This window comes from Narcine bancroftii, chromosome 8 (assembly GCF_036971445.1).
Source record: "Narcine bancroftii isolate sNarBan1 chromosome 8, sNarBan1.hap1, whole genome shotgun sequence".
NCBI lineage: Eukaryota > Metazoa > Chordata > Chondrichthyes > Torpediniformes > Narcinidae > Narcine > Narcine bancroftii.
In genome coordinates this window covers 10,940,550-10,968,089 of record NC_091476.1, presented here as the reverse complement: position 1 = coordinate 10,968,089, position 27,540 = coordinate 10,940,550, and the positions used below count along the sequence as shown (strand labels likewise).

At 39.9% G+C, this 27,540-nt stretch overlaps 1 protein-coding gene across 4 annotated transcripts in view; it reads right to left on the bottom strand.

The window, feature by feature from the left end:
* Nucleotides 1-27,540, bottom strand: part of lnx2b (ligand of numb-protein X 2b) — a 60,703-nt gene that overhangs the window by 10,343 nt on the left and 22,820 nt on the right. For 3 of the 4 annotated variants that reach the window (XM_069892890.1, XM_069892889.1, XM_069892892.1), the window contains 4 exons: nt 13,094-13,269; nt 7,629-7,828; nt 5,437-5,808; nt 4,704-4,859 (listed from right to left, as the gene is read on the bottom strand). In XM_069892890.1, the coding sequence (XP_069748991.1) occupies nt 4,704-4,859; nt 5,437-5,808; nt 7,629-7,828; nt 13,094-13,269 (904 nt within the window). The remainder of the gene's footprint in view (nt 1-4,703; nt 4,860-5,436; nt 5,809-7,628; nt 7,829-13,093; nt 13,270-27,540) is intronic. The other variant, XM_069892891.1, reaches the window with a different exon arrangement.

Sequence of the window (27,540 nt, the reverse complement as noted above, 5' to 3'; positions counted from 1 at the left end):
CCAGACCCAGGTCAGTCTGGACTGGTCGACCTCGATGTACTACACTCCAGTCTTTTGCTAATAAAAGCCTTGGTTTGAGTCAACAAGTCTTTGAATCATTCAACGCGCTCCACACGGCACCTGCAGACTTTTGTTTTCCATCGCTAAAGGACGTGTAAAAGTGAGTGGATGGTAAATCTGGCACCTCTGCTCATTTACATGATCTAAAATAGTCATGATCTTAAGCATCTTCATCAAATCTTCTCTCAATGCCGATCAGAGTTAGAACTGCCCCAGCTTCTCCAATATAACTTTACAGCTGAAACTCCTTAGTTCCTGAACTACCCATATGAATCTTTTCTGATCCTTCTAAAGTACGGTGACCAGAATTGTATATAACACTTGGATTTTAGTCCAACCAGTGTTTTATACAGGTTCAATTTAACTTTTTTTAGTTAATGGGGTGCAAATTGGGCCTGTTAACGTGCTGTACATCTAAATTTTTTTAAAAATTAAAAATCCCAAGATCCCATACCCTTTACTAACCAGCTCTCAACATGCCTAGTACCTCTGCTCCCTTGCAACCGGAGTTTTCAAACTGCCCCCAAAATTCACATTAAACTTTAGATAATCCCTCTGCCATCGGTGCTCTGTGATTAGTAAGGGATTGCTTTAGGCAGTACGTGAATGGGAAAGAAAAGTTGAGAATCACTGCTGTAGACCCAATTGTTACTGAAATATTCTGCTTAAAACAGTGGTTTTCAAACCTTTTCCTTTCTACCCACATACCACCTTAAGGAATTCAATGTAGTCAAATACAGTCAAGCCAACTTGGAATATATAAAAATAGATCAATAAAATATCACAGTCAGGTAAAGAAAAATCAAAAGGAAAAATGAAATGCTGCTTTTTCTAACAAGAGGGCTGATGTCCTGGGAGAGAGAAATTTTGCTGTAGCTAATATAAAGCCCTGGTTCAACCAGAACAAGTAACCTGCCCTAACAACCATCGACCAGTAGCACTCACATCAACAGTGATGAAGTGTTTTGAAAGGCAGTGACACATATTCATCCCAGTTCACCTATCATAGAAACAGATCTATGGTGGATGCCATCTCACTAGCTCCACCCAAAGCCCTGGACAGCAAATCTGCATACATCAGGATGCTCTTTGTCGACTACAGTTCGGCATTTAACACCATCATCCCCTCAAAATTGATGAGCAAACTCCAAGACCTGGGAGTTAACACCCCACGGTGTAATCAGATCATGGATTTCCTCACCTCCAGACCACAATCAGTGAGGATTGATTGGTAGGATCATCCCCTCCACAATCTCCATCAGTACTGGAGTACCACAGGGCTGTGTCATAACCCCCTGCTCTACTCTCTACACCTACGACTGTGTAGCTCGGTACGACAATAACTCCATCTACAAATTTACCAATGATCCCACGGTAGTGGGTTGTACAAAGGAAGGGAATGAGTCAGCACATGGGAGGGAGATTGAAAACTTGGCTAAATGGTGCACCAACAACAACCTTGCACTCAATGTCACCAAAACTGAGTAGCTAATTGATGACAGCAATAAAGGAAAGCTGGAGGGATACAATACAGCCCAGAGATCATTGGGGGATCAGAGGTGGAGAGGGTGAGCAATTTTAAGTTCTTGGGAATCTATCTTAGAGGATCTTTCCTGGACCCAACACACCAATAGCATCGTGAAGACATCAGAAACCCTGGCAAATTTATACAGAGGTGTGGTGGTAAGTGTGCTGACTGGCTACATCATGGTCTGGTATGGGAGCGCCAATACCCTCAAGCATAAAGCCCTGCAAAAATTAGTGGACACAGCCCAGGGCATCACAGGAAAAGGCCTCCCCACTATTGTACATCGACAGGGAACGCTGTCCATGGAGGGCAGCAGCAATGATCAAAGACCCACACCAGCCAGCACATGATCTGTTCACGCTGCAGCCATCAGGAAAAAGGTATAGGTGCCACAAGATTCACAACAGCAGGTTCAGGAACAGCTACCATCAGACTCCTCAACAACAAACTCATCTCATTTAAGGACTCTTACTTGTGCACTTTATTATCCTCTCTGGATTGCACAGTTGGTTTGTTTACATTTGTTATCAGCTTACAGTTCTTTTGTTTACACTGTGTAGTTTATTTTTACCCTACTAATTAGTGGTAATTCTGCCGCGCCTTAAGGAAAAAGGAATCTCAGGGTTGTGTGTGATGTCATGTTTGTACACTGACAATAAATCTGAACACGAGTAATGTGAACAGTCCTGGACAGCATTCCGTACATAGCAAGGACATTTTACCTTTGCTGATCTTCCTCAAAACTATTACTTTAAGTGAAATCATCAGTCTCTAGAACTGGGGGAAGGTGCAGGTATGATTTGATAAAAAGAATTCAAGACATTAGGGTAGGTTCTCCAATTTGAGGAGTTAGGGCCAGTTCAAAGTCAGACTCAGCACCCAAACAGGTGGATTAGAGATCTGAATGGCAGATGGTAATAAAGTCAGCAATCAAGCTGTGAATTCTAGACTTCTACAACCGACGCACGATGTTTACCAGCCAAATAATAACAAAATGATGAGACAAAGAGAAGTAGATGAATTTCTCTAATTAGGAACAAGTTTCGATTCCTGTTCCCGTCTTCACTGCATACCATCTTTGCCAAAGTGATGGTGATGTCAAATAATGCGACTTGCTCCCTCTTCTTTACATTTCTCACTGTTGCCCACCAGTCACAGAACCGAATGACATACATCATACCCAGTTCCCCGTTCCTGTAGTCAGGGAAATTATCACCTAGAAAAAGCTGCAAGTGTGAGCCATTAGCTCTCCATTACATTCCAAAAACATAGGGTTTGTAGGTTAATTGGTGTATTTGGATAGAGCAGGCTGTTACCATGCTGTACATCTCAATTTTCTTTTTAAATTGTAAATTTTTTCAAAGCCATGATATGACCATCCTCAGGAATGGTGTCAATTACAAACTGATAAACATAACATAATCAGGGTCCTTACATTCTGAACATCAGGCAACTTAAAGAAAATCAAAATCTAGGAACAGTCATGCTAATATAGATGTATTCATTTCTCACAATCTACACGTGACATTCTCATATGAATCAGAATTGCCAAGAGCAAACCACTGATTGGCTCCTTAAGATTCCATTAAATACAAGAAGGACTCTGTTAGTAACTGCAAGCGGAATTAAAAGGAAAAGGCTACAGACACAGTGACGTCTCCAGGGTTGGCGTCACCCAGCGTGGTAACTCATGGTGTCACCACCCTCCCCCCACCCCCTTGGACCTACTCCCATACCAGACCATACAGAATCTTTAGTAATAATATTTTGTACTAATATTACTTGTAAATCGTAATTCCCGGAAATCACTGAATTTAGCGGCAATAGTAGTGAGATAAAAAACTAGCAACATTAAAATTACAATATCATGCACAGCAACAACAAATACAACAGTATTCGTCCTGTAGCACTGACAGACGAAACCATGTGATTCGAAGTGTCATTGTGATTGGGTAATAATGACAGCTCTGATTGGAGCACATTAGAAGGTTCAAAAGTAAATGAACATAGAGTTTTAGCCTTGCAGGTATACTGATACATGTAAGCTGGGCCTACAAAAAAGGTTTTTGTTGTTGTACCTAACTACAGGGATATTTTTATATAAAAAAAATTTCTGCTGAAACACTGCACAAAAATTTAATGGACAGTCATTTTGGTGTCACCCCCCTCCCATGGTATCAGCCAGTGTGGTCCGCATGCTCTGCACCACCCCAGTGTGCAGGCACTAGGGTTATATAGTGCACTTTGTGAATTGCAGTGACTGCAAGCTGCCAGCTCTCTCAAATTTCTTGATTTTTTTTTCCAAGAATAAAGCTGACCAGGATTCAGTACCAAGTAAGTACACCTCTTACCACCTTGGCTTGAACTGTATTGGTAAGACAACATAATCTTAGCTCAGATAAACAAGAAACTCTATATATGCTGGCATCTAGTGCAATACATAAAATGCAGGAGAAACTCAGCAGGACCATGCAGCATTCGTAGGAAGCAAGAGGCTGTCGACATTTTGGGCCTGACCCCTTCTTCAGGAGTCGGAGTCCTGAAGAAAGGCTCAGGATCGAAACAGTGACTGCATTTTGCTTTCCTGTTGAGCTTCTTCTGCACTTTTGTGCACTGCAAATCTTAGTTCCTAATTGTAACACGGGGAACATCTGAAGAGAACAGACCTAGTAATAACTAATATCATCCCAATGCATCAAAGAAACAATGGCCTCTTAAAGTCGTGGACTTTTTTTTCCAGTCATCACCAATTTCATTAAATAAACCTCAATCCCAAAATTCAATTTACTTTTTATTTTGTTTGTCTAGGATTTAATAGTTAAAACAGAATTTACTGAGTGAAAGAACAAGAATCAATGTGTACATCAGCCAATATTCACAACCAGCTGCACGGACGCCAACCTCCTTTCCAAATGGAACACAAAATATTTTTTGTGCTTTCCAAGTCTCAAATTATCAATCGGAGTCTCCAAGCTGAATCCTCAGACAAAGTGTGCCTGTGCACACTTGGCTGCCATCAGAACCCTTCCCTCGTCCTTTGAAAAATCAGTGGAAGAGGTACAGGTGGGAAGCCCACACGTGTGCTAGTCATTGCCATTATTGCCATACTACTTACCTTTTGGTAGTGAGAGCGTCGACGGCAATGCTGCTGCAGTGATTTACTGCGCTGCCGCGAGGGGCTACTGTTACTTGAGCCGGCTTCGTCAATAATCTCTGGGCTTTGATGATCAGGACCTCTCTGGACTGTAAAGCTGACAATTCCCTCACTGGACTGAAAGATAGGTGAATAATAACTTATTTCTTGGTTTCAAATTAACTCAATTGGAATAGGTTTTGATCTTAACACTGACAAAACACCTGCAGTAGGTGAACCATCTCTACACAAACCAATAAGTTCATGTTGGCCATTGCCAACTTTTTAAAAAAGCTGCTCTTGGCAAAAGAGAAAGAATAGAGTGACCCAGTTAGCCTGGTGGTTAGTGCAATGCTGTTATGGCACCAGCAACCCGGATTCAAATCCAGTGCTGTCCGCAAAGCGTTAGTACATCCTCCCTGTGTCCAGGTGCTCCGGTTTACTCCCACCCTTCATAACATACTGGGGGTTGTAAGTCAATTGGGTGTAATTGGGCAGCATGGCCTCGTGGGCCAGAAGACCCTGTATGCCTACATTTAAAATAAAGGCGAGACCAGAAGGAGAAAGTGTGAAAACAAGTAGTAAGCGGACAGTACTGAGCAAAATGTACAGAAAATATCTCTGTCAATGAATAATAAAAAAGGAATGTACTTGTTTATGATCTTTACCCAAAGCTTCGTCTTGCTGCCAATCCACTTGCATAGCCTGTATTTACCTGTATTATGTGTGCTGCCACCTCTGGGGTTCCATTTTTGAGGTCCTGCTGATTAATCATAAGTACTTTATCATTGTTGTGTAGCTTTCCATCTCGAGCAGCCAAGCCACCCGCCAGAAGATCCAGAATGAAGACTCCTGGCTCATCTCCCTTCCGAATTAGTTTTATACCGAGTGGTTCATTACGATCTCTTTTCTGCAAGGTGACGTTCACAGTCTGCTTCTGTGTGCTGCTGCTACTCCTTTCTTGTGAAGATCCTCGAATGGCAAATCCTCTCTCTTGGAGCACTGAGAGTCGCAAAATGGAGCAAGGCTGTCGTAGGACGTTGATGGCATAGTTGTGTGGGATACTGGTGATATTCACACCATTCACCTGGAGAGGATTGAATAAGAATGCAGTGTAAATAAACAGCATCTTTGATCAAAGCACATTCCAAGAGCCATTTTAGCTGTGGCAACTTCGAATCCCAAGTTTCACACAGTTTGCATGTGTTGGAAGCAGATGTATTTTGCTGTTTTGGAGGGAAGAAATGGAGTGAGATGACTGCAACAAAAAAAAAAACCAGATGATTAGTAGTAATGTAGAATTTAAGCATAGAGTGGCCTGACAAGTCCAAAGGTGTAGTTACTGGAATTTGAGTAAGAGACAATAGTAGGTTCTGGAAGGTTTTTGTTTTGGAAATGGGAAACACTCCTGTAAGGAGAGTATTTCCAGTCTAGGCCCAATGATTTTCAAACTGCCCCTCAATTCCACCTTTAGCAAAACCTATGCCGTAGCTGCTCTGTGATTAGTAAGGGATTGCTTAAGGAGATATGTGAGTAGAACAGAAAGTTTTGAAAACCACTGTCTAGGCAATTTTTTTTTTTAAAGATCACAATCTTAGAAACCAGCCGACAACATTAGGACCATCTGTTGATATTGAAAATAGACCAAGTACCTCAGGTCGAATTGTCTTTTTCATGGTTTAGCCAAAGATGATTACTAGTTTCTAGTGAGAAGCATTCTGCATCAGTATTAACAGGGCCAGTAATCCACAAATGTCAAGAAGAATTCTCTGTGCCCTGTGGCTTATTGCAGTTTTGTTATATAATGCATGAGTTTTCAAGTGTATTTGTCAATATCTGGGCTGAATATCAATAACGTAGTGGAATTTAGACTCTTGGATGTGTATATACCACTTCCATATGCAAGCATATAATTTAGGCACAATACTGGTCTCTTGATCAGAGAGGTTAACTTTCCAAAGTTATATTTCTTTAATTGGGTGAGATCACTAATGATAACATTCGACTTCTGGATACAATACACCTCACCTGTAACTCTAGCATATCCTAGACACACAATACCTTGAATCGTATTTTTAGTCCTACCCTCAGAAGAATGTCCTTCCATTTTTGACCTTTCCTCACTTCATAATACGAGTCCAATTGCAACTTTCAGTCAATTATTTGTTGTATTTTCTTCAGGGCACTTAGCCAGAAGGGAGCAAGCTCAAGCTATTAAAACAGATCTTGACAGTATCTGAATTGGCGAAACTTGCCTTGAGAGAACCGACTATTAATGGCCATTTGAAACGAGGCATTGCTCATTTAAGAGAGAGGAGACAAATATTTTCTCCTTGAGAGTTTATATCTTTAAAATTCTCTCTCTCTCAAAAGCTAGTGGAACCAGAATCATCTTTCGAGCATATTCTTCACGAGTGAGAGAATGAAAGGTGTATTGTGAGAGGCAAGTGACCCAGAGAGGAAGTGAAATTTCTTGGAAGGCTGTGGGTCTATGGAACTTTCTTCCTCAAAAGATAGCAGAATATTTACAGTGAAGATTGATAGATTAAGTGAAAGATTGCTACAGATAATTAGGAATGTGGAGCTGAGGCTACATCAGATCAGCCTTGAAATAATGGAGCAGACTACAGTCAAGTAGCTTACTCTTGCCCCCAATTTACACACTTGTAACTCTTGTATTCCATTCATCTATGTTGCTCATATTCCACGGTCCAGTAATAACTATTTTACTTCCTGATCAGAGGATATTTTTGGCCTCCAAAGAACTTCAAACACTCTATTCAATATGGCATAAACAACCCAAGGATGAGTCAGTAATTAAAAACACATAACACCTGCTGCTTTGTAAGGGTTTGCTACACATCTCACCAGATTTATATGTAGCAGAATTGGCCATCAGCCACTTACCTCGATTATATGGTCTCCAGGGGCAAGCTTTCCATTCCGAGCAACAAGGCTGTCACGAAGGATCTCCTGAATCACAATGTTACACAGCGGTGTATCTTTCCCGCCGACTATCCGAATTCCCAGCTCTTCCTGAGGGTCTGCGCGATGAATTTCAACAATGGTCGTTTCTGCCAAAAGGCTGGAGAGCCGGGGCAAGTCTGCTGTGAAGTAAAATCATTTGAGTTTCATATGACCACAGCAAGCAACAGCAAGTCAAACTAAATTTAACTATTTACTAGCCAATTATTGATCCAACAGGGAGTATGGAATGCAAAGATATCTAGGTGTTAAAAAGAAACTAAAACAGTCCCAACCCTCACAATGCCCAAGGAGTTTTAGTCTTGAAAGTATTGTTTTCTAAAATGCACCAGCAAACTGGCTTGACAGTAACATGAGAAAAAAAACAGATAAGTTTGATGTGCACTTTATTACTCAGACACTCCTATTCTTCAAAATTGCACAAAATCCTTTATGCCCAGCTAAAGATGTAAATTGGCTAGTAATTGAATATCTCACTCTAAAAATGACACCTTTACACAGTGCACTTTCAGCACTAGGTTAGATGCTCATATCTCTTTCTAATAGAACAATTTATTGACTCAGACCTGATCCATTTCCAAGTGAATATTGTGATCTTATAAGTAACATTGAGTGAAACATGAAAGTCTGCAGTCTTGTGATTACACAAGTAATGTTGACACATCAGTTACAAGAGAACCCAAAAACCATTCAATACAAGAAGTCATTTGAGCTAGTGTCTGTGCTGATCAAAATAAAAGGCAGTTTACATAACCTTATCCCACTGGGTGTGTGCAGCCCTGCAGGGAACTTAAACATCCAGATACTAAATGCAATGAGAACTTCTCCTCTACCATCGTCTTGGGCAGTGAATTCTACATCACTATCAGTGCTGGGTGGAAGTTCTTTTCCTCCTCTCCTCTCAATCCTCTGCTAATTACTTTAAATATCTGCCCTCGATTTAAAAATCTAGATCCTGCCTATTCATTACGTAGGTCAGTCATGCATTAACCCATTTACCCTCCTTGTTTCAAAGAAAACAACTTTAAGCTTATCAATCAATTTTTATCAATATCCTGTCATTCTCCTCTGTACCTTCTCCAGTCCAAACACATCCTTCCTATGATGCGAGGAGTTGGCCAGAAATGCACGTATTCAGACAGGTTGGGCTACTGGCAGGCAGAACAGTCCCAGACACAGGAACAGGCTATTTACTTTCCCTTTGTTTCTGAATCCAGTTCCATTATCAGGGAGATAGAGGCTGCTCTGTGATTTAATTACATCGCCACCTTTCCTCAGACCCCATAATGCCTTCACTAATCTCACCAAATAGTTATGCCTACAGTTAAAGAAAATGGGTTCAAATATTAAAAATTTGCTGGCTCTAATTTCTAGAATGAAGCCCTGGTTAACTGACCATTCAAAATACTTTCTACATGTAAAATAGCATGTTACTCTCAGTACAGCTGTTCAGTATAAATTAAACCAATTAATTGAAATGGAAGTCTTCAATGTCATACTGATGGGGATACAATAAATTTAATCTAAAATGGTTCTGTGGCACTCGTCTTCTGCAGACCTTTCACAATATTTACAATAAAGGATATAATTCCTTTCTATTGCATCAGCTTAAAAACGGACCTTCAGCATTCAGTCACACTATGCTCAATCAATGAATTTTGTCTTCAAACAACCCCAACATGGATTTATTAATGCAAAATTATTGAACTTGAACCTGAACCTATCTTGTATTTTTTTGCAAAATGAACAAGAAACTTGGTTTCTCAATCACTGATACAAGATGTCCTTGAAGGCTGGAACAGCCTTCCAAGTCAGGACAGACTAGTAAATTCAAAACCCAACAGAGGCATGATTAAATACTAATATGACAGTCTTGGAATGTAAACTCAAGTTTAATTAAAAACAAAAGTAACCTCAATGCTCACCACAAGGCTTTTATAGTGTTTACATTTTATTACTCACTAAATACCTAGTAGAGTGAAAAGGATTCTTTATCGAGTAGATTAACAGGTTATCGCTGACAATCATACACAATTTCCAGTATACAATGAAAAGGATGATTAATTAGCACCAAGCAAGGGTTGCACGAGAGCACTGCTATGGGGTTAATTCAGGAATCTGATGGCTCCATGGAAGAAACTGCCTTTGAGCCTGTTGGTGCATGGTTTCACATTGTTAGGCCATCTCTTCAAATGCAAGAAGAAGAGAGTGTTTCCAGGGTGTGATGGGTCTTTCTGTACCTTGGCTGCCTTTCCGATGCCGCAGGAGATGTGGATGGAGTCCACAGAGGGGAAGGTTGTGTTACGTTTAGAGCTGCATTTAACTACCTTTTGTAGCTTCTTTTGACCTTGAGGAGAGAGCAGCTTCCATACAACCATGTGATATGTCCAGCAAGTCTGACTTTAATGATGCGCCTGTAGAAGTTGTTGAAGGAGAAGGGGAACATGCCAAACTTCCTGGCTCACTGAAGGCTTTCAGTATTTCATGCCTGTATTTCATCTGTTACTCTAATACTTTTGTGGACTTTCTCTGTACATCAGAAAGCCTATTGTGCGAGCTACAAACATTACCTTGGCATTTCTAAGCACAGGAGAGTAAAATGTGTGCTTCCTTTCATCAGTTAGATTCCAAGGGATACTTTTGTTAGAAATGGAATACATTATTCAAGGAGTTCCCAGGTCAAATTACACAGTCATGAATAAATTACCCTTTCTAAATCTGCATCTTTTTTGACAACACCCAATTACCCTTTTTACACTAAAAAGCTGCTCTATTTCCACCTACATGACCCATCTCTGAGCCCTTGCTCAGACAGAACAGAAGAAAAGCCGGGTCAGTGAATCCTTTTACACAACAAGCCGGCTTCCCAAAACAAAAGAGGCATGACGTGTAGTACAGCCTTGCTTCGCCTCTGACACTACCTACCTTGTCGGATAAAGCCAGGCAAGTTCAGACCCCACCACCCCCCCATCCAACTTCGAAGCGTTCACACAGGTAGGCAAAGTGTTCAAAAGGCAGATAATACCCAGATTGAATCCTCTGTATGAAAGGGGTAAATGTAACCTGTAGTTCAAAGAGGAAAATAGCTCCCTAAAGGACATGAGATGCAAGCTTTTGGCTCTTTCTATTGTGTTATTAGTTTGTGATACTTGTGCTAAATCATGAACATTACCCTTCTCAGTCTTAGATAACCTTTGAACTGAGCCATCCTGACAAAAGCAAAACCCCACACTTGACTTGCTTTGCACAAACTGCCTACTTTATATTCTCAATGATAGGAGTCTTGTTTGAAGCCACAATTTTCAAACCCATCTACCCAGAACATTCTGTACTTAGAATTGTAATGTTAAAAATCAACATATCTACAACTAAAATACGAACCACTTTCTAAATATTTTCACAATTACACAAAGTGTTAGTTTAATAAACAGTGTAACAATGGACCAGGAGCCAATTTTTTACCCAATTCTTGTGGAAGAGGTTACTTGAATGCAAGCCACAGTCAAAGAGGTTGCAGTAGTGAGTTACTGGGTGCACACTGAACTGAAAGCAGTGAGTGGTTCATTTAACGCATGGGGTATTAATATAGATTTATCATGGATGGTGTCTAACTTCTTGAGTATAGTTGAAGCTGCACTAATGCAAAAATGAAGGATATTCCATCCTTAAAATAATATGAAGACCAGAATTGTATGGAGTTGTCCCAAGTACGGTTCAACAGAGATTTGGTGGAACGTCCTTAGTTTTCAATTCTCTCCTACAGTAAGTTTGTTTTCTTTTTACTCAACCATGGAACAAGTTTCAGCAATTGGAGCATTAGTTTTTAGGGATCAATTTATTTCTCCACTCCATCCAGATTTGTGCCTCCAAACAGAATACATGACCTCACGTTTATCTGCATTGAGTTGCCATTGCCAATTATTTGATCATTCTTCAGTTGCCGTCACACAGGATCCATGGGAAGCAAGTCAATGTTTCGGGTGCAAGCCCTTCGTCAGGAATATGGAAGGGCTCAAACACAAAACATAGACTGCCAGGGCTTCAAAGGTTTTGCGAGAAGACCGAGCAGTGGGACTGAGTGGGGAAATGGATGAGCTAATGGTTGAATGGTAGGGCAGGCTTCATGGGCTGCCTAGCCTATTTTCTGCTCCTATGGTCTGATTCTTACCTCCTATGGATGCTGCATGACCTGTTGGGTTTCCTCAGCACTTTGCAGAATCAGACTTTATTTTCACGAGCAAGTCATGAATTTCGGTAATTTGCGGCAGCGTCACAGAGCAAACATTCATATTATAACCATCTCACAACATTACTATATAAAAATAATAGTGGACTGTAATTTGGGAAATAGGTGGGAGTTTCAAATAGAATATGGGAATTTCAAATAGAATATGGGAATTTCAAAAGGAAAGGAGGGAACAACTCTACAAGGAACAAGAGGAATGAGTGAGACATTGCAGTTATGATAAAGGACAGGGCAAATTTAACTCCAAGTTATTCTCTGGGGTTTGACTTTGTTTCCCCACACTGCTGGTCATTGCATTAATTTTTACATTGTCTTGCACTTCCCGCCAATGAACCTCATTTCCTGAATGGCAGGATATTTAATTTACCTTACCATAGGCTCCCAAAGCCTGATGATATTTCCTGATGTACAGCTTATTTCGTGAAAAGTCAACTGACTCACTCCCCTGAGGTCCAGTGTCTGTTTCATGGCCTGCCATTTGTATTCACGAGCTTACTTCAACCCCTTTGATCTTATTTCAGAGCCACTCTTGATTAATTGTCAAGCTTCAATCCTGCTTCAGTCACTCAGAGAATTCCCTGCCGAATGGTGTTGAATACACTTTATTCAATAGAAGGCAATCCAAAATTGGAAGGGGAAGCAAAAGAAAGCAAAAGGTGGCGGGGGTGAGGGCTGGATCTGCTAAGAGTGGAAAATAATGATAGTGAGAGGGGTTTCCAAGGATACCATTAACTTCAAGCATCTTGTAATCTGAAAGCAAAAGAGAGATTCCCACCTTTCACAAGTACTTACAAATACTTATTAAATTTTAGTCAAGGAAGCTTCCTTTTCCATTTTAAAGAGCCATTGCATTTTGTTAGAATCACAGGCTGCTATTTTAGGTTCGACAGATGGTTTCCCACTCTAGGTACAGAGGACAGGATTTGGATTGTTAAATCATCCATCTGACAGCTCGTGAATACAAATGACAGATGCTGAAAGGAGGCAGATGCAACCCAGAGCAAAACAGGTTAAAAACATTTGGAAGGCCGAGGTCACAAAAAATCTTCTGCCATTGACCTGCCAGCGTTTTCTTTAAATGGGATACATTTACTGTATCTCTGGGCAGGGCTATTTGCAAAGTCACAGAGACTGTTCTTACCATCTTCTTCTTGATCTTCTTCAAACGCAGGGTTAACAAGACCAGGTTCAGCGGCTTGGAGTGACACGGAGCCTGCTGCTACTGTTGTGTCATCCAGTGCTGTGTGTTGGTTCGCCTTCAGGCTCAACCGTTGCTTATTTTCAATCTTAACTCGATGTTTCATCAGACCAGGGCATCTATGAGAATTAAAAATGTTAACAAGTTACAATCAATCAGAGACTGTTAGAATCAAAACAAATGACCAAATATGAATTTTTTAAAAAATTTATGCAATAAAATCCCCATTATCTGGAATTCAAGCAACCAGAAAAATCAAATTGTTGAAAATAAATGGGTAAAAAAAAATACAAAAGTTTAAAATTGGCGCCCCCTATCTGTCAGTTCATCATTCCACGTAACACGCAATCTCAAGCAACCAGCAAATTCACTTATCCAGCATCTACCAATCCCCATAGGTGCTGGACACATGTATTTGTATCTGAGACTCTAATTCTGTACATTTTTTTCTGTGAGGGCTTCGGAGGATGTCACAACTCCCCCAAAGACTCCCACCCCACAGTCACACCATCCACCAATGATTTCTCACAAGTGGCATCACAGGTAGCTTGGGTCATTAAAAAAAGGTTTTAGCACACCGGCCTTCAAAAAAAAAAATCAAAGTATTGAGTGCAGAAGATGGGATGTTATGTTGAATTGTACAAGAAGCTAGTGAGGCAAAATTTGGAGTATTGTGTGTAGTTTTGGTCACCTATCTACAGGAAAGATAACAAGAGTGCAGAGAAAATTTACAAGGATGTTACCAGGATTTGAAGGGCTGAGATATAGGGAAAGGTTGAATAGATTAGGACTTTACTCCCGGGAGCATCAGAGTATGAGGGGAGATTTGATAGTGGTATACAAAATTATCAGGGTGTACGTAGGACAAGGTCAAACCTGCTTTTCTCCCACTGTGATTGGGAGAGAGAAGAGGACATGGGCTAAGCGTGAAAGGTGAATCCCTCGGTATTCACTAGGGAAAAAAAATATTGTAGCAGCTGAAGTAAAGGAAAATAGTGGGGAGGTCATGAATCATTTAAGGATAACCGAGGAGGTAGTGATGGCAGTGTTAAAAAAGATAAAGGTGGACAAATCTCTGGGTCCGGACAAAGTATTCCCAAGGACACTCAGGGAGGCTAGTGGACAGATAGTGGGGCCATTAACAGAGATAGTTGGGATGTCACTGGTCACGGGGGTAGTGCCAGAGGATTGGAGGGTGGCTCATATTGTTCTGCTGTTTAAGAAAGGGTCCAAATGTAAGCCTGGAAATTATAGACCTGTGAGTCTGACGTCTGTGGTGGGTAAGTTGATGGAAAGTGTTCTGAGGGATGGCATTTACAAATATTTGGATGAACAGGGATTGATAGGTAGTAGTCAATGTGGTTTTGTCAGGGGTAGATCATGCTTAACAAACCTTATAGAGTTTTTCGAGGGGGTTACGAAAAAGATTGATGAAGGGAAGGCTGTGGATGTTGTCTATTTAGACTTTAGTAAAGCTTTTGACAAAGTTCCCCACAGGAGGTTAGGTAAAAAGGTAGAGCCATTAGGTATAAATAAGGAAGTAGTGAAATGGATTCAGCAATGGTTGGATGGGAGGTGTCAGTGAGTAGTGGTAGAAAATTGTTTGTCATATTGGAGGCCGGTGACTAGTGGAGTTCCTCAGGGATCGGTCCTGGGTCCACTATTGTTTGTTATATGTATTAACGATCTGAGGGTGGTGAATTGGATAAGTAAGTTTGCAGATGATACAAAGATTGGTGGTATTGTGGACAGTGAGGAAGATTACCGTAGCTTAAAAAGAGATAAGGAAAGCTAGAGGAGTGGGCTGAGAAATGGCTGATGGAATTTAATACGGATAAGTGTGAAGTGTTGTATTTTGGAAAGGTAAATCTAAATAGGTCATATACATTGAATGGTAGACAATTGAGGAGTGGAGAGCAACAAAGGGATTTAGGAGTTATGGTAAACAGTACCCTCAAAGTTGATACTCAGGTAGATAGGCATTTGGAATGTTGGCCTTCATAAATCGGAGTATTGAATTAAGAGTTGAGGTGTTATGATGAAATTGTACAAAGCATTGGTGAAGCCAAATTTGGAATACTGTGAGCAGTTTTGGTCACCAAATTATAGGAAGGATATAAACAAAATAAAGAAGAGTGCAGAGAAGGTTCACGAGAATGTTGACAGGATGTCAGGGTTTGAGTTACAGAGAAAGGTTGAGCAGCCTGGGACTTTTTTCTCTGGAGCGTAGAAGATTGAGGGGGGATTTGATGGAGGTGTTCAAGATTTTAAAAGGGACAGAGAGAGTCAACGTGGATAGGTTTTTTCAATTAAGAGTGGGGGGGGATATCCAAACCAGAGGCCACGGTTTGAGATTTTAAGGGGAAAATTATAAGGGAAACATGAGGGGAAATTTCTTCACACAAAGGGTGGTTGGGATGTGAAATAAGCTTCCGGCGGAGGTGGTTGAAGCAGGAACATTATTTACATTTAAGGAAAGACTGGATAATTACATGGAGGGGAGAGGATTGGAGGGGTATGGACCAAGTGCTGATCAGTGGGACTAGGAGGGTGGGGATTTGTTCTGGCATGGACTAGTAGGCCAAACTGGCCTGTTCTGTGCTGTATATGGTTATAGGGTGAATTTCTTCACTCAGATGGAGGTGAGAGTGTGGAATGAGCTGCCAGCAGAGGAGGTGGATTTTGTCATTTAAATATCAGATAGGTACAAGGGTGGGAGGGGTATGGAGGGCTATGTTCCAGGTGCAGCTCAATGGGACTAGGTGGAATAAATAATTCAGCACAGACTAAACAGGCTGAACAATCTGTTTCTATGCTGTCGTGCCTATGGCATTAATGCTAATGCAATTCCAGGATCCTATCAACCTCATTGTCCAAAACCAGAAACACCAAAAAAAACCAGCAAGTTCCTGTGTATTATTTTTGAATCCAAGATCAGTATATAGAATCCACAAGACACCAAGCTGGCATATTTCACATGAAGCCCCAAACACATAACCAGTGAATTCTCAGATTCCATTCTTTGAATGTACTCCAAGGAAAAGAATATTTTTACATTTATTCATTTCTCACAAATATCACTTTTGTTTAAAGAAAGCATAACAGCGATTTCTGATAAACTCAAACCAAAACATAAATGACATCCAATACACACAATTATTTATATATATATATATATATATACACATACATACACACACACACACAAATATACATACACACACATTATATACACACACACATTATATACACACACACACATTATATACACACACACATATATACACTGTATAAGGTTTGTTGGTTACTATATTAAACATTAATCAAGCACTAACATTCTCCTTCATGGGAGCAAAGACATAGGTCAATCAAGTCAAGTTTATTGTCATCTGATTGTACATGTACAACCTGACGAAACAGCATTCTGAGGTCCTTGGTGCAAAACATACAGACATACAACCAGACATAACATACATAGACAATTAATATATGCAGGACAAGTATTCATATATACAAATACATAAGTAAATATTATTTCATGAATATAAGAGTCTTGAATGGTTAGTGTAAGCAGATCTTTTAATCGTTCAGCATTTTCACTGCCCGTGGGGAAGAAGCTGTTCCTTAGCCTGGTGGTGCTGGCTCTGATCCTCCTGTATCTCTTCCCCGATGGGAGCAGCTGAAAAATGCTATGTGTGGGGTGGAAGGGGTCCTCAATATTTTACACGTGTTCTTCAGACAACGAGAGGTAGAGCACATCAATGGGGGGGGGGGGGGGGGGGAGTACTCCAGTAATCCTCTATGCCACTCTCATGGTCTTGTGGATTGACCTCTGAACCATTTCTCTGCAGCAACCTTACTACACTGTGATGCAGCCAGCCAGGATGCTCTTGATAGAGCTCCTGCAGAAGGTTGACATAATGCCTTGCCGGCTTCAGTCTTCTCAGGAAGTGCAGTTGCGGTTGGGCCTTCCTGACAGGTGAGGAGATGTTGTTTGCACCTTGTTCCCCACCTCCCCCAAAGGGACCTTCAGCAGTGAAGCTCTCCCAGCACCTCATATGATTCTGTTCATGACCAACTGGCCATTGACCCAACTTGGCACTGCTTAACAGTGAAGTGGTTTGACAAGAGTGGACAAAAATATCAAATGCAAATGCTTCTACAGATTTTTTTCATCTTCCATTTTGCAGCTCAATCTCCAATCTGTTCCACCACACCTCATTTGATGTCCTGGTTTTGATTTTCTACGAGGGATTCAAAACTCTGTCTGTAAATTTATTGGTCATAGCCATTTTTTTTACCCCCCCAAAATGACCTTTCAGAAACAAATTCAATAGCACTTTAATTACAAAACCAAAAATTGAATAATTAATAAGATACAACTAAAATATTAAAGAAGACCAGAGTTGATTCCATAGATTCTCCAGTGAATATTTCAGCACATGTTCACTTTAGAAACCCGATAGAGTAACATGTCCGTTTTCTTTTTGAATTTGGTAAGTAAAAATGTCTGGGTCAGCTTTGACATTAACTGCAGCTAAAATCCAAGACATACATGATGGAACAGATCCACTTGTGCACTAAGAGGTTATTTTAATAAATAGCCCATGACCAGATTACTGCATCAGCGGATTCTGATGGTATTCTTTTCCCCAACAGTCCTTCGGTGATCCATTCACAATAATACCTGTGTGATTCTCCATTCATACCATGAAAACTATTATAAGCACAAATCCCTGTAGAATAGTTTTTTTTTTGCCTTTTCATTCTTACATTCAAATCTCTATGTCAAATTGTTTTCCGGGTGAGAGATGACACCCTAATCTTCAAACAATTGAGAAGACTTCAAATTGTAACATTTAGCGTAAAAAAAAAAAACATCTTCGGGTACATTAAGAACTAGGAGTCATTTGTTATGTTATGGGGCTCAACAAAACTCCTTTTCAAATGGACCAAGATGGGTGATTTTCCTTTAAATTTGGCTTGACAGTGCAAATTCCATAGAGTCTGAACAGAAACCAACACCGAATGCTAGTGGAATCCATACACGCCAAGGATGATAACTCAGCCCCAAGACAATAGAGTTTATCTTGTTTCATTTGAACAGCAGCCAATTTTTGAACCTCTACTGTTATCGTGCATTCTATAGAATTAGAGTCTGCAACAGTTACAAACATTTAGTAGGGCTATATACTTTAAGTAAACTTTATTCCTGGAAAATCGATAGGATGGAGGAGTCACGTGATGGAGTAGTGGCCAGTAGGGTAAAACCAGCCCTCTCCAGAAAAGAAGAAAAAAAGTTAAGAAAAGACAAAGTTCATTAAATACAAAAAGAAAATAAATAAAAGATAAAGTTGTAGAGAAGAGAAAGAAGCTGGCACCTAAGGAGGAAAAAAAAACAACAGGATAAAAAGAAAAGATGTTGGAAAAGAAAGAAGGCCTTACCTGCACGAAAGAACAGGGAGCCATGGTGGAGAAGCGCGCCCGATCTCCGAGGTTGGTGACGGCCCTGCAGAGTCACGACCCCTTTGACCGGTGGACTGCAAAAATGGTTCTCTGAGCCAAACAAAAATGCGCAACTGCGCAATCAAAGGTAAAAGGAAACACCAACAGAAGGGGGGGCTCATCTGAGGAGCAGGAAACCACGGCGCAACCAGGACTCTCAGCTGGAAGATGAGGAAGACGGCAGGAGAGGGAGTGAGGAAGCAGGCGAGGAAAAAAGTCAACAGGGTGAACGGCAAGAGGAGCAGCAGCAGGAGGCCCGAAAGGTGAGCAACCCAGGAGGGGAGGATCATCAACAAGAGGCCCAGCAAGAAGAGGCCTGACAAAGTGATAAAAGCAACTCATCAGGAGAATCAGAAGAGACACAGATACAAAGAAGAGAAGAAGACACAAACACAGGTACAGACACAGAAGAAGAGGAAGAAGACCAAGATCTTAACAGAGAAATAGAAGGTAAAACAGATGGACAGAATATAGATAAAAGCCTTTTTTGAAGAACAAATGAGAGCGTTAAAAGAATGGCTGTCATTAGAATTTAGTGCAATTAAAAGAAAAATGAAAAGAATAGAAGATAAAATCCAAAGATTAGAGCTAGTCATGACAGAAATAGGGAAAAGAGTGGAGAACGTGGAAGTAAATGACAAGAGGAAAATTGGAAGAAAGTGATAAAAGTTAAAGAGACACAAGAGTTGTTAGGTCAAAAAATTGATATGTTGGAAAATTACAGTTGGCGAAACAACATAAAAATAGTGGACCTAAAGGAAGATGAAGGCGGCACAGATATGAAGGAATTTATAAAAGAATGGATCCCGAAGGTCCTGGGAACAACAGAAATGCAGGAAGGAATGGAAATAGAAAGGGCACACAGAACACTAGCTCCAAAACCACAGATACATTAAAAACCAAGATCCATTTTAGTAAAATTTTTGAGATATATGACAAGAGAAAATATACTGGAGCGGGCAAGGAATAAAGTTAGAGAAGACAATAAACCATTGGAATACAAGGGTCAAAAAATTTTTTTTTTTTTACCCAGACTTAAAGAAGAGGAAGGAGTTTAATACACCAAAATCAATCCTATGGAAAAAAGGTTATAAATTCGTGTTAAGATATCCAGCTGTGCTTAAAATATTTATACCCGGGGAGCAAAGCAGACTGTTCTCGGATCCGGAGGAGGCACAAGATATTGCAGAACGCTTGCAGGACAGAAGGAGAGATGAAGAGATGTACAAGAATGAAGAACGGTGATAAAATATATATAAAGATGTAAAAACAATGTATACGTAAAGAACTAAAGAAGGGAAAGAGAAGGGAAGAAAGGAAGGGGAAAAAAGGGAGAACTTATATGTGTAAAAAAAAGTGTTTTCTAGGGGTGTTGGGGGGGGGGGGAGAGAATAACCGTCACTGCAAAATCAGTTCACGCTTGGGAGCAGGTTCGCAATCCAAGTGGAAAGGGGAGTAATGGTTGCCTGGCAAGGGATAAGGGGCAATTCAGAGAGGGGGGATACTTGGGGTTAAGGGAATATTGGATGTGGGAGTTGTTGGAGTATTTTATGTTTTAAATAGGTTGTCATACATTGAGTTTAAAAAGGGAAAACTGAGAGATGAAAATGGGGAAAACGGGAATGGTGGTGGTGAGGAAGCAGAAATGAGCTGTAAACAGGATATGAGATGGCCATGTTGAACTATATGACTATAAACATTAATGGAATACATAACCAAATTAAAAGGAAGAGGCTATTAAATTTACTGAAAAAAGAAAAAATAGATATAGCATTTGTGCAGGAAATGCATCTAACTGAAGTGGAACATAAATTAAAGAGAGACTGGGTAGGACACGCAGCGGCAGCATCATATAATTCAAAAGCTAGAGGTGTAGCTATATTAATTAATAAAAATGTACCAATCAAAATAGAGGAGGAAATAATAGATCCAGCAGGGAGGTATGTAATGATAAAGTGTCAGATATACACAGAATCTGCTCAATACATAGGCACCTAATGAGGAGGATCAAAAGTTTATGCAGGGTATTTGTTTGAAGATTGTAAATACACAAGGAAATATATTGATAGGAGGGGATTTTAACCTTAATTTGGATCCAATGTTGGATAAAACTGGACAAAGATAAGCAAAAAGAATAAAGTGGCCAAATTTATGGTTAAATCAATGCAGGAAATGAAACTTATGGATATATGGAGGAAGCAACACCCAAGAGAGCAGGAATACTCATATTATTCGAGTAGGCATAAGACATACTCAAGGATTGATATTTTTTGTTGTCGGCCCATATTCAAGGGAGTGTTAGGAAAACTGAATATAAAGCTGATCATTCACCCCTGTTATTAGCAATAGAACTGGAGGACATTCCACCGAGAACATGTACATGGAGGTTAAACTCCATGCTACTTAAAAGGCAGGAATTTAGAGAGTTTATTGAATGCCAAATTAAAACGTATTTTGAAATATATATAGAATCAATGAAGACAAATTTATATTATGGGATGCAATGAAAGCCTTCATTAGAGGGCAGATAATAACTTGAGTAACTAAGATGAAAAAGGATTACAATTGGGAAATAGAGCAGTAAGTACAGAAAAGGAACTAGTAAAAAGAGATGATATAATGAAAAGGAGAGAATTGGCAGACAAAAAAAAACGAAACATTACAAATGTATAAAGTGCAGAAGAACATTAATTAAAATAAAGCAAAAGTATTACGAACTGGGAGAAAAAACACATAAAATATAGCCTGGCAACTTAAAACAGAACAAGCTAAAAGAACTCTTTGGCATCAAGGAAAAAGGACAAACAAACTACTTATGACCCAATAGAGATTAATGAGTATCTTAAGGAATTTTATCAACAATTATACAAAACTGAGAACGAGGGGAAAGATGATAAAATAGAAGAGTTTTTAGCTAAAATTGAACTGCCAGAATTGCAAGAAGAACAAACTGATAAAACCATTTGAAATAGAGGAAGTACAGGATATATTAAAAAAAGCTGCCGAACAATAAAACACCAGGAGAGGATGGATTCCCAATAGAATTCTATAAAACATTTAAAGAGTTATTAATTCCTCCTCTCCTGGAAGTAATGAACCAGATAGAATAAACACAAACCTTGCCAGATTCACGTAAGACAGCAATAATTACAGTAATACCAAAGACGGGGAAGGATCCATTAACACCAGCATCATATAGACCAATATCTCCACTTAATTCAGATTATAAGATAATAGCGAAATTATTAGCATACAGATTGGCCGAACGTGTACCAAAAATAGTAAAACTAAGATCAAACTGGATTTATTAAGAAGAGATGAACAGCAGATAATGTCTGTAAACTTATTAATTCATGCAGTTCAAGGAAATAAGAAACCAAAAGTGGCTGTTGCTTTAGACGCAGAAAAAGCCTTTGACAGTATAAAGTGGAACTATTTATTTAAAGTATTACAGAGGTTCAATCTACCAGAAAAAAATATATTAATTGGATTAAAGCATTGTATAATGGACCATTGGTGAAGGTAACAGTAAATGGATATGTATCAAACCAATTTAAATTAAGTAAGTCAACTAGACAGGGATGTCCATTATCCTCCTCATTGTTCACCTTAGCAATAGAACCATTGGCAGAACTGATGAGAACAGAAAATAAAATAAAAGGGATAAAAATAAAGGAGGAGTATAAAATCAGTTTATTTGCAGATGACATCATAGTATACTTAACAGAACAAGAAATATCAATAAAAGAATTACATAAGAAATTGAAGGAATATGGAGAAACATCGGGGTACAAGATCAACGCAAATAAAAGTGAAGTGATGCCAATGAGTAATGGAGATTATACAGAATTTTTAAAAAAAAATCACCATTTAAATGGCAAACACAAGCAATCTGATACCTAGGTACTAGGTTAGATAATAACTTAAGCCACCTGTACAAATCAGCCACTAATAAAGAAATTGCAGGAAGACTTCGAACATTGGAAAGAATTACTGCTAACATTGATAGGGAGGATAAATTGCATTAAAATGAATGTCTTCCCAAGGATACAATACTTATTTCAATCATTACCAATTCCCATAACAGAGAAATTCTTTAATGAGTTAAACAAGGTGGTTTGCAGTTACCAAACTTTAAAAATTATTATAGAGCAGCACAATTAAGGTATTTTTTAGATTTTTATGAGACAAGGGAAAAACCAGATTGGACTAAGATAGAGCTAGATAAAATAGGGGAGAAGGTACCGGAATATATACTTTATAAGTGGGATGAAAAGCTGATGCAATATAAAAGCTCACTAGTATTGCATCATTTACTTAATATATGGAAGACGATCCACTTAGAAAGGAAAAAAAAAACGAATTACCAAATAACAAAATTACTATTGACACAAAATCCGCTAATCCCTTTTACAATAGATAACCTTTCCTTTAGAGAATGGAAGAGAAAAGGAAAGAAAATAATAGAAAATTGTTTTTTGGGAAATAATTTATTAACATTTGAACAGTTGAATTTCAAATATGGAATAACTCATGGTATAATGTTTGCATATCCTCAATTGAAAGCTTATTTAAAGGATAAATTGGGAAACAGACTGAGGTTACCAGAAGGAAGCAGCTTTGAATATGTGATTACAGACACAATGATAATTAAAAGATTTAAAACGAACATGTACATTAAGCTGCAAAATAAGGAAAATGATGAAACCTAAACAAAAGTGGGAAAAGGATTTAAACAAAGATTTTTAAAAATGAATGAAACATGGGAAAGTTATGTTCTGGAACTATGAAGAATAAACATAAGGTTACGTATGATGCAGTATAATTGGTTACACAGGTTATATATCACACCTCAAAAGTTAAAAGAATGGGATCCAACATTATCAGATAGATGTTTTTGCTGTAAGAAGAAATGGGAAAAACAGTACATGCAATTTGGGCATGTGAGAACGTGAAAATGTTTTGGGAAGATCTAGATCAGATTTTTTTTTTTTAAATCACAAAAAAAACACGAAAAAATCCAGAGATCTTTCTTCTAAATAATACAAGTAGTAAGGAATTAGGCCTCAAATTGGATAAAGCGCAAAAAAGATTTATTATGATAGCCTTAGCAGTAGCAAAAAAATGTATAATGTCAACTTGGAAAATGGAAGAGAGCCTGAGAATACAGCAATGGTACATGGAAATGAATAAATGTATTCCATTGGAAAAAATAACATATAATTTAAAAAATAAAGTCACATTATTTGAACAAATTTGGGAACCATACATGGAACGTAACAGAGAGGGCTTGCCTCGGACCTCCACCCCCTAAAATGATAAGAAAAAACGACTTGATCCAGTGTGTAAAAGTAGATGACACATTTTCCTTGTTTATTTTTCATTGTGTGATGACTTTGTTTAATGGTTTTATTGTATTGTATATGTTGACTATTTATGTATTTTGGAGGGGGGTGGGAAAGGGGGGAAGGTAGGGGGGAAAAAAGGGAGAAAATGTCACTGTGTATATTTAATGAGAAACGTTTGTATATATTTTGGTTGATATGGTTCACAGTGTGAAAAATAAAAAATTATAATAAAAAAAGAAAATCGATATAGGATAAACAAGTCTCAAAACGTTGACCATTCCTTCTCTTTCACTGATATTATTAAATGATTGATGCTTTTTGGACACCAGCAATCATATCAGTGTTCAAGAAGAGTGCAGAAACCTGCCTTAACGACTATCGACCAGTAGCACTTATATCAACACTGACGAAGTGTTTTGAGAGGCTGGTGATGAAGCAGATCTGTTCCTATCCGAGAAGTGACAGATCCATTCCAGTTTGTCTATTGTAGAATCAGGTCTATGGTGGATGCCATCTCACTGGCTCTACACAAAGCTCTGGAAAACCTGGACAGTAAAAATGCATACATCAGGATGCTCTTTATTGACTACAGTTCAGCATTTAACACCATCATCCCCTCAAAACTGATCAGCAAGCTCCAAGACCTGAGAGTTAACACCCCACTGCATAATTGGATCCTGGATTTTCTCACCTTCAGACCACAATCAGTGAGGACTGGTAAGAACTTCTCCACAATCTCCATCAGTACCGGAGCTCCACGAGGCTGTGTTCTTTGCCCCCTGCTCTACTCACTTTACACCACGACTATGTAGCTTGGTACAACAATAACACCATCTATAAATTTGCTGGGTTGTATAAAAGGGGATCAGTCAGCATACAGGAGGGAGATTGAAAACTTGGCTGAATGGTGCACCAACAACAACCACTTCGCACTCAATGTCACCAAAACTAAGGAGCTGATTGTTGACTTCAGGAAAGACAGAGGTCTACAATCCAGTGATCATTGGGGAATCAGAGGTGGACAGGTGGGTAAATTTAACTTCTTGGGAGTCACTATCTTAGAAGATCTTTCCTGGACCCAACACACCAATGGCATCATGAAGGAAGGTCATCAGCGCCTCCACTTACTTAGGAGTTTGCGAAGGTTTGGTATGGCATCAGAAACCCTGGCAAATTTCTACAGAGATGTGGTGGAAAGTATGCAGACCAGTTGTATCATGGTCTGTATGGGTACACCAATACCCAGTAGAGGTAGTGGACACAGCCCAGGACATCGCAGGCAAAACCCTCCCCACTATTGCGTACATCTACAGGAAACGCTGCCATTGTAGGGCACCAGCAATCAATAAAGACCCTCACCACCCAGCGCATGCTCTGTTCTCGTTGCTACCGTCAGGAAAGAGGTATAGGTGCCACAAGACTCGCACCACCTGATTCAGGAACAGCTGCTACCCCTCCATCGTCAAAGACAAATTCAATCAGAGACTCACTCATTTAAGGACTCTTACTTCTGCACTTTACTGATATTCTTTTGTTCTCTCTGCATCGCAGTTTGTTCACATTCGTTATCAATTTACAATTCTTTTATTTATTTACTTGTTTACGCTGTGGGCAGTTTATCTTTTGCACTACCTGCCCTGCCCGCAAGAAAAAGGAATCTCAGGGTTGTCTGTGATGTCATGCATGTACTCTGACCATGAATCTGAAACAGAATTGGGCTCAATTGACTCAAAATTGGTAATGTTGGTAGGATGAGTGGGGGGAAATGGGGGAGAGGAGAGGAGAAAAAGCCAGGATAATTCATCCTAACATTACAAAAATTATAAACAATCAGTGCGAAAGAAAACCTGCAGTGGTGTCATCTGCTACCAACTGAGTGCCAGCTAATGCAGCTCGGTTCTTTCTTTAGAGTCAATCTACACGGAGAGGAAATGGTTATAACATTATTGTTCACAGTAGTTTTACCCCACCTTCTTTCAAAAAATTTTGGAATTAAACAGTAGGAGGAAAGACGTCAGCCAGGATTGTTTTTTTTAAAGTGGTGTAGAGAGTGAATGGGGAAAATCAGCAGTAGATCACGTAAATAAGGGGCGTATACCTAGTTCAAGGGCAGCATATCCTTCAGAACCACTGTACAGTGTAAAACTGGTTCCCTCATCAAGGCCAAGCAGTTCTGGATGTCTGATTCGGTGTTCTTTTATTTGGCTTGGCTTCGCGGACGAAGATTTATGGAGGGGTAATGTCCACGTCAGCTGCAGGCTCGTTTGTGCCTGGCAAGTCCGATGCGGGACAGGCAGACACAGTTGCAGCGGTTGCAGGGGAAAATTTGTGGATTGGGGTTGGATGTTGGATTTTTCCTCCTTTGTCTTTTGTCAGTGAGGTGGGCTCTGCGGTCTTCTTCAAAGGAGGTTGCTGCCCGCCGAACTGTGAGGCGCCAAGATGCACGGTTTGAGGCGAGATCAGCCCACTGGCGGTGGTCAATGTGGCAGGCACCAAGAGATTTCTTTAGGCAGTCCTTGTACCTCTTCTTTGGTGCACTTCTGTCATGGTGGCCAGTGGAGAGCTCACCATAGAACACGATCTTGGGAAGGCGATGGTCCTCCATTCTGGAGACGTGACCTACCCAGCGCAGTTGGAGCTTCAGCAGCGTGGATTCGATGCTGTCGGCCTCTGCCATCTTGAGTACTTCGATGTTAGGGATGAATTTGCTCCAATGAATGTTGAGGATGGAGCGGAGACAACACTGGTGGAAGCGTTCTAGGTGTACATCCCCAGGAACTACCCGTCATTCAGAGTCCTCTGTCATGCTGCCGCTGGGGGATGTATAACGTACTCTGAACGGCTATTTAGCATTCTGCAAAGAGGTGGTTGACTGTCTCCACTCTTCCACAGTCATCTCACAGGAAGGATTTGACTGGGGAGGGCCACTCTCCCCGCCATTCAGGCCAGGTCCTGGCGCTTGTTTGTAAGCACTAACGTTTAGATGACCTGGACGGTCTGCTCCAGGAACTGATCCAATGTGGGTGAATATCATTACTCAGGTCAGGGAGGAACTGGGTAGAAATGGTGAGGAGAAGCCATGGTTAAGAAACAAAACGAGTCTTCTAAATAACCCTATTTTACTGTGAAACGTGTCAGCAGCAGAATAGATGGAACAGAGCCAGACCATCATCTTGCAGAAGATGATTGTCCAGCTCACCTTTTATTTCCTATGCTATGTTCCCATCATCTCCTATTTACACCCTTTTCAAGCTGATCAACTGCAATTAACAACCCTTTAGCATCCCCTCTCAGCAGGAACTAACACATCTTACACCACTTGTATCTCACCTGGATTCTATGCATTCAGAGACCCTCACTCTGGAACTTAAAGTAGGTTTCCTTCCTAACCTAGCTCTGAAGAAAGACCAGACCTGAAGGACCTTTTATGGAGAAAAAAAGGCAAATGTATCCACCTGGGGGTACACTTAAAGGTGGAGTGCTCCATCTCCTCTATAAAATGCCGCTGAAAGCGGGTGCAAAGGGAACGTCTGATGA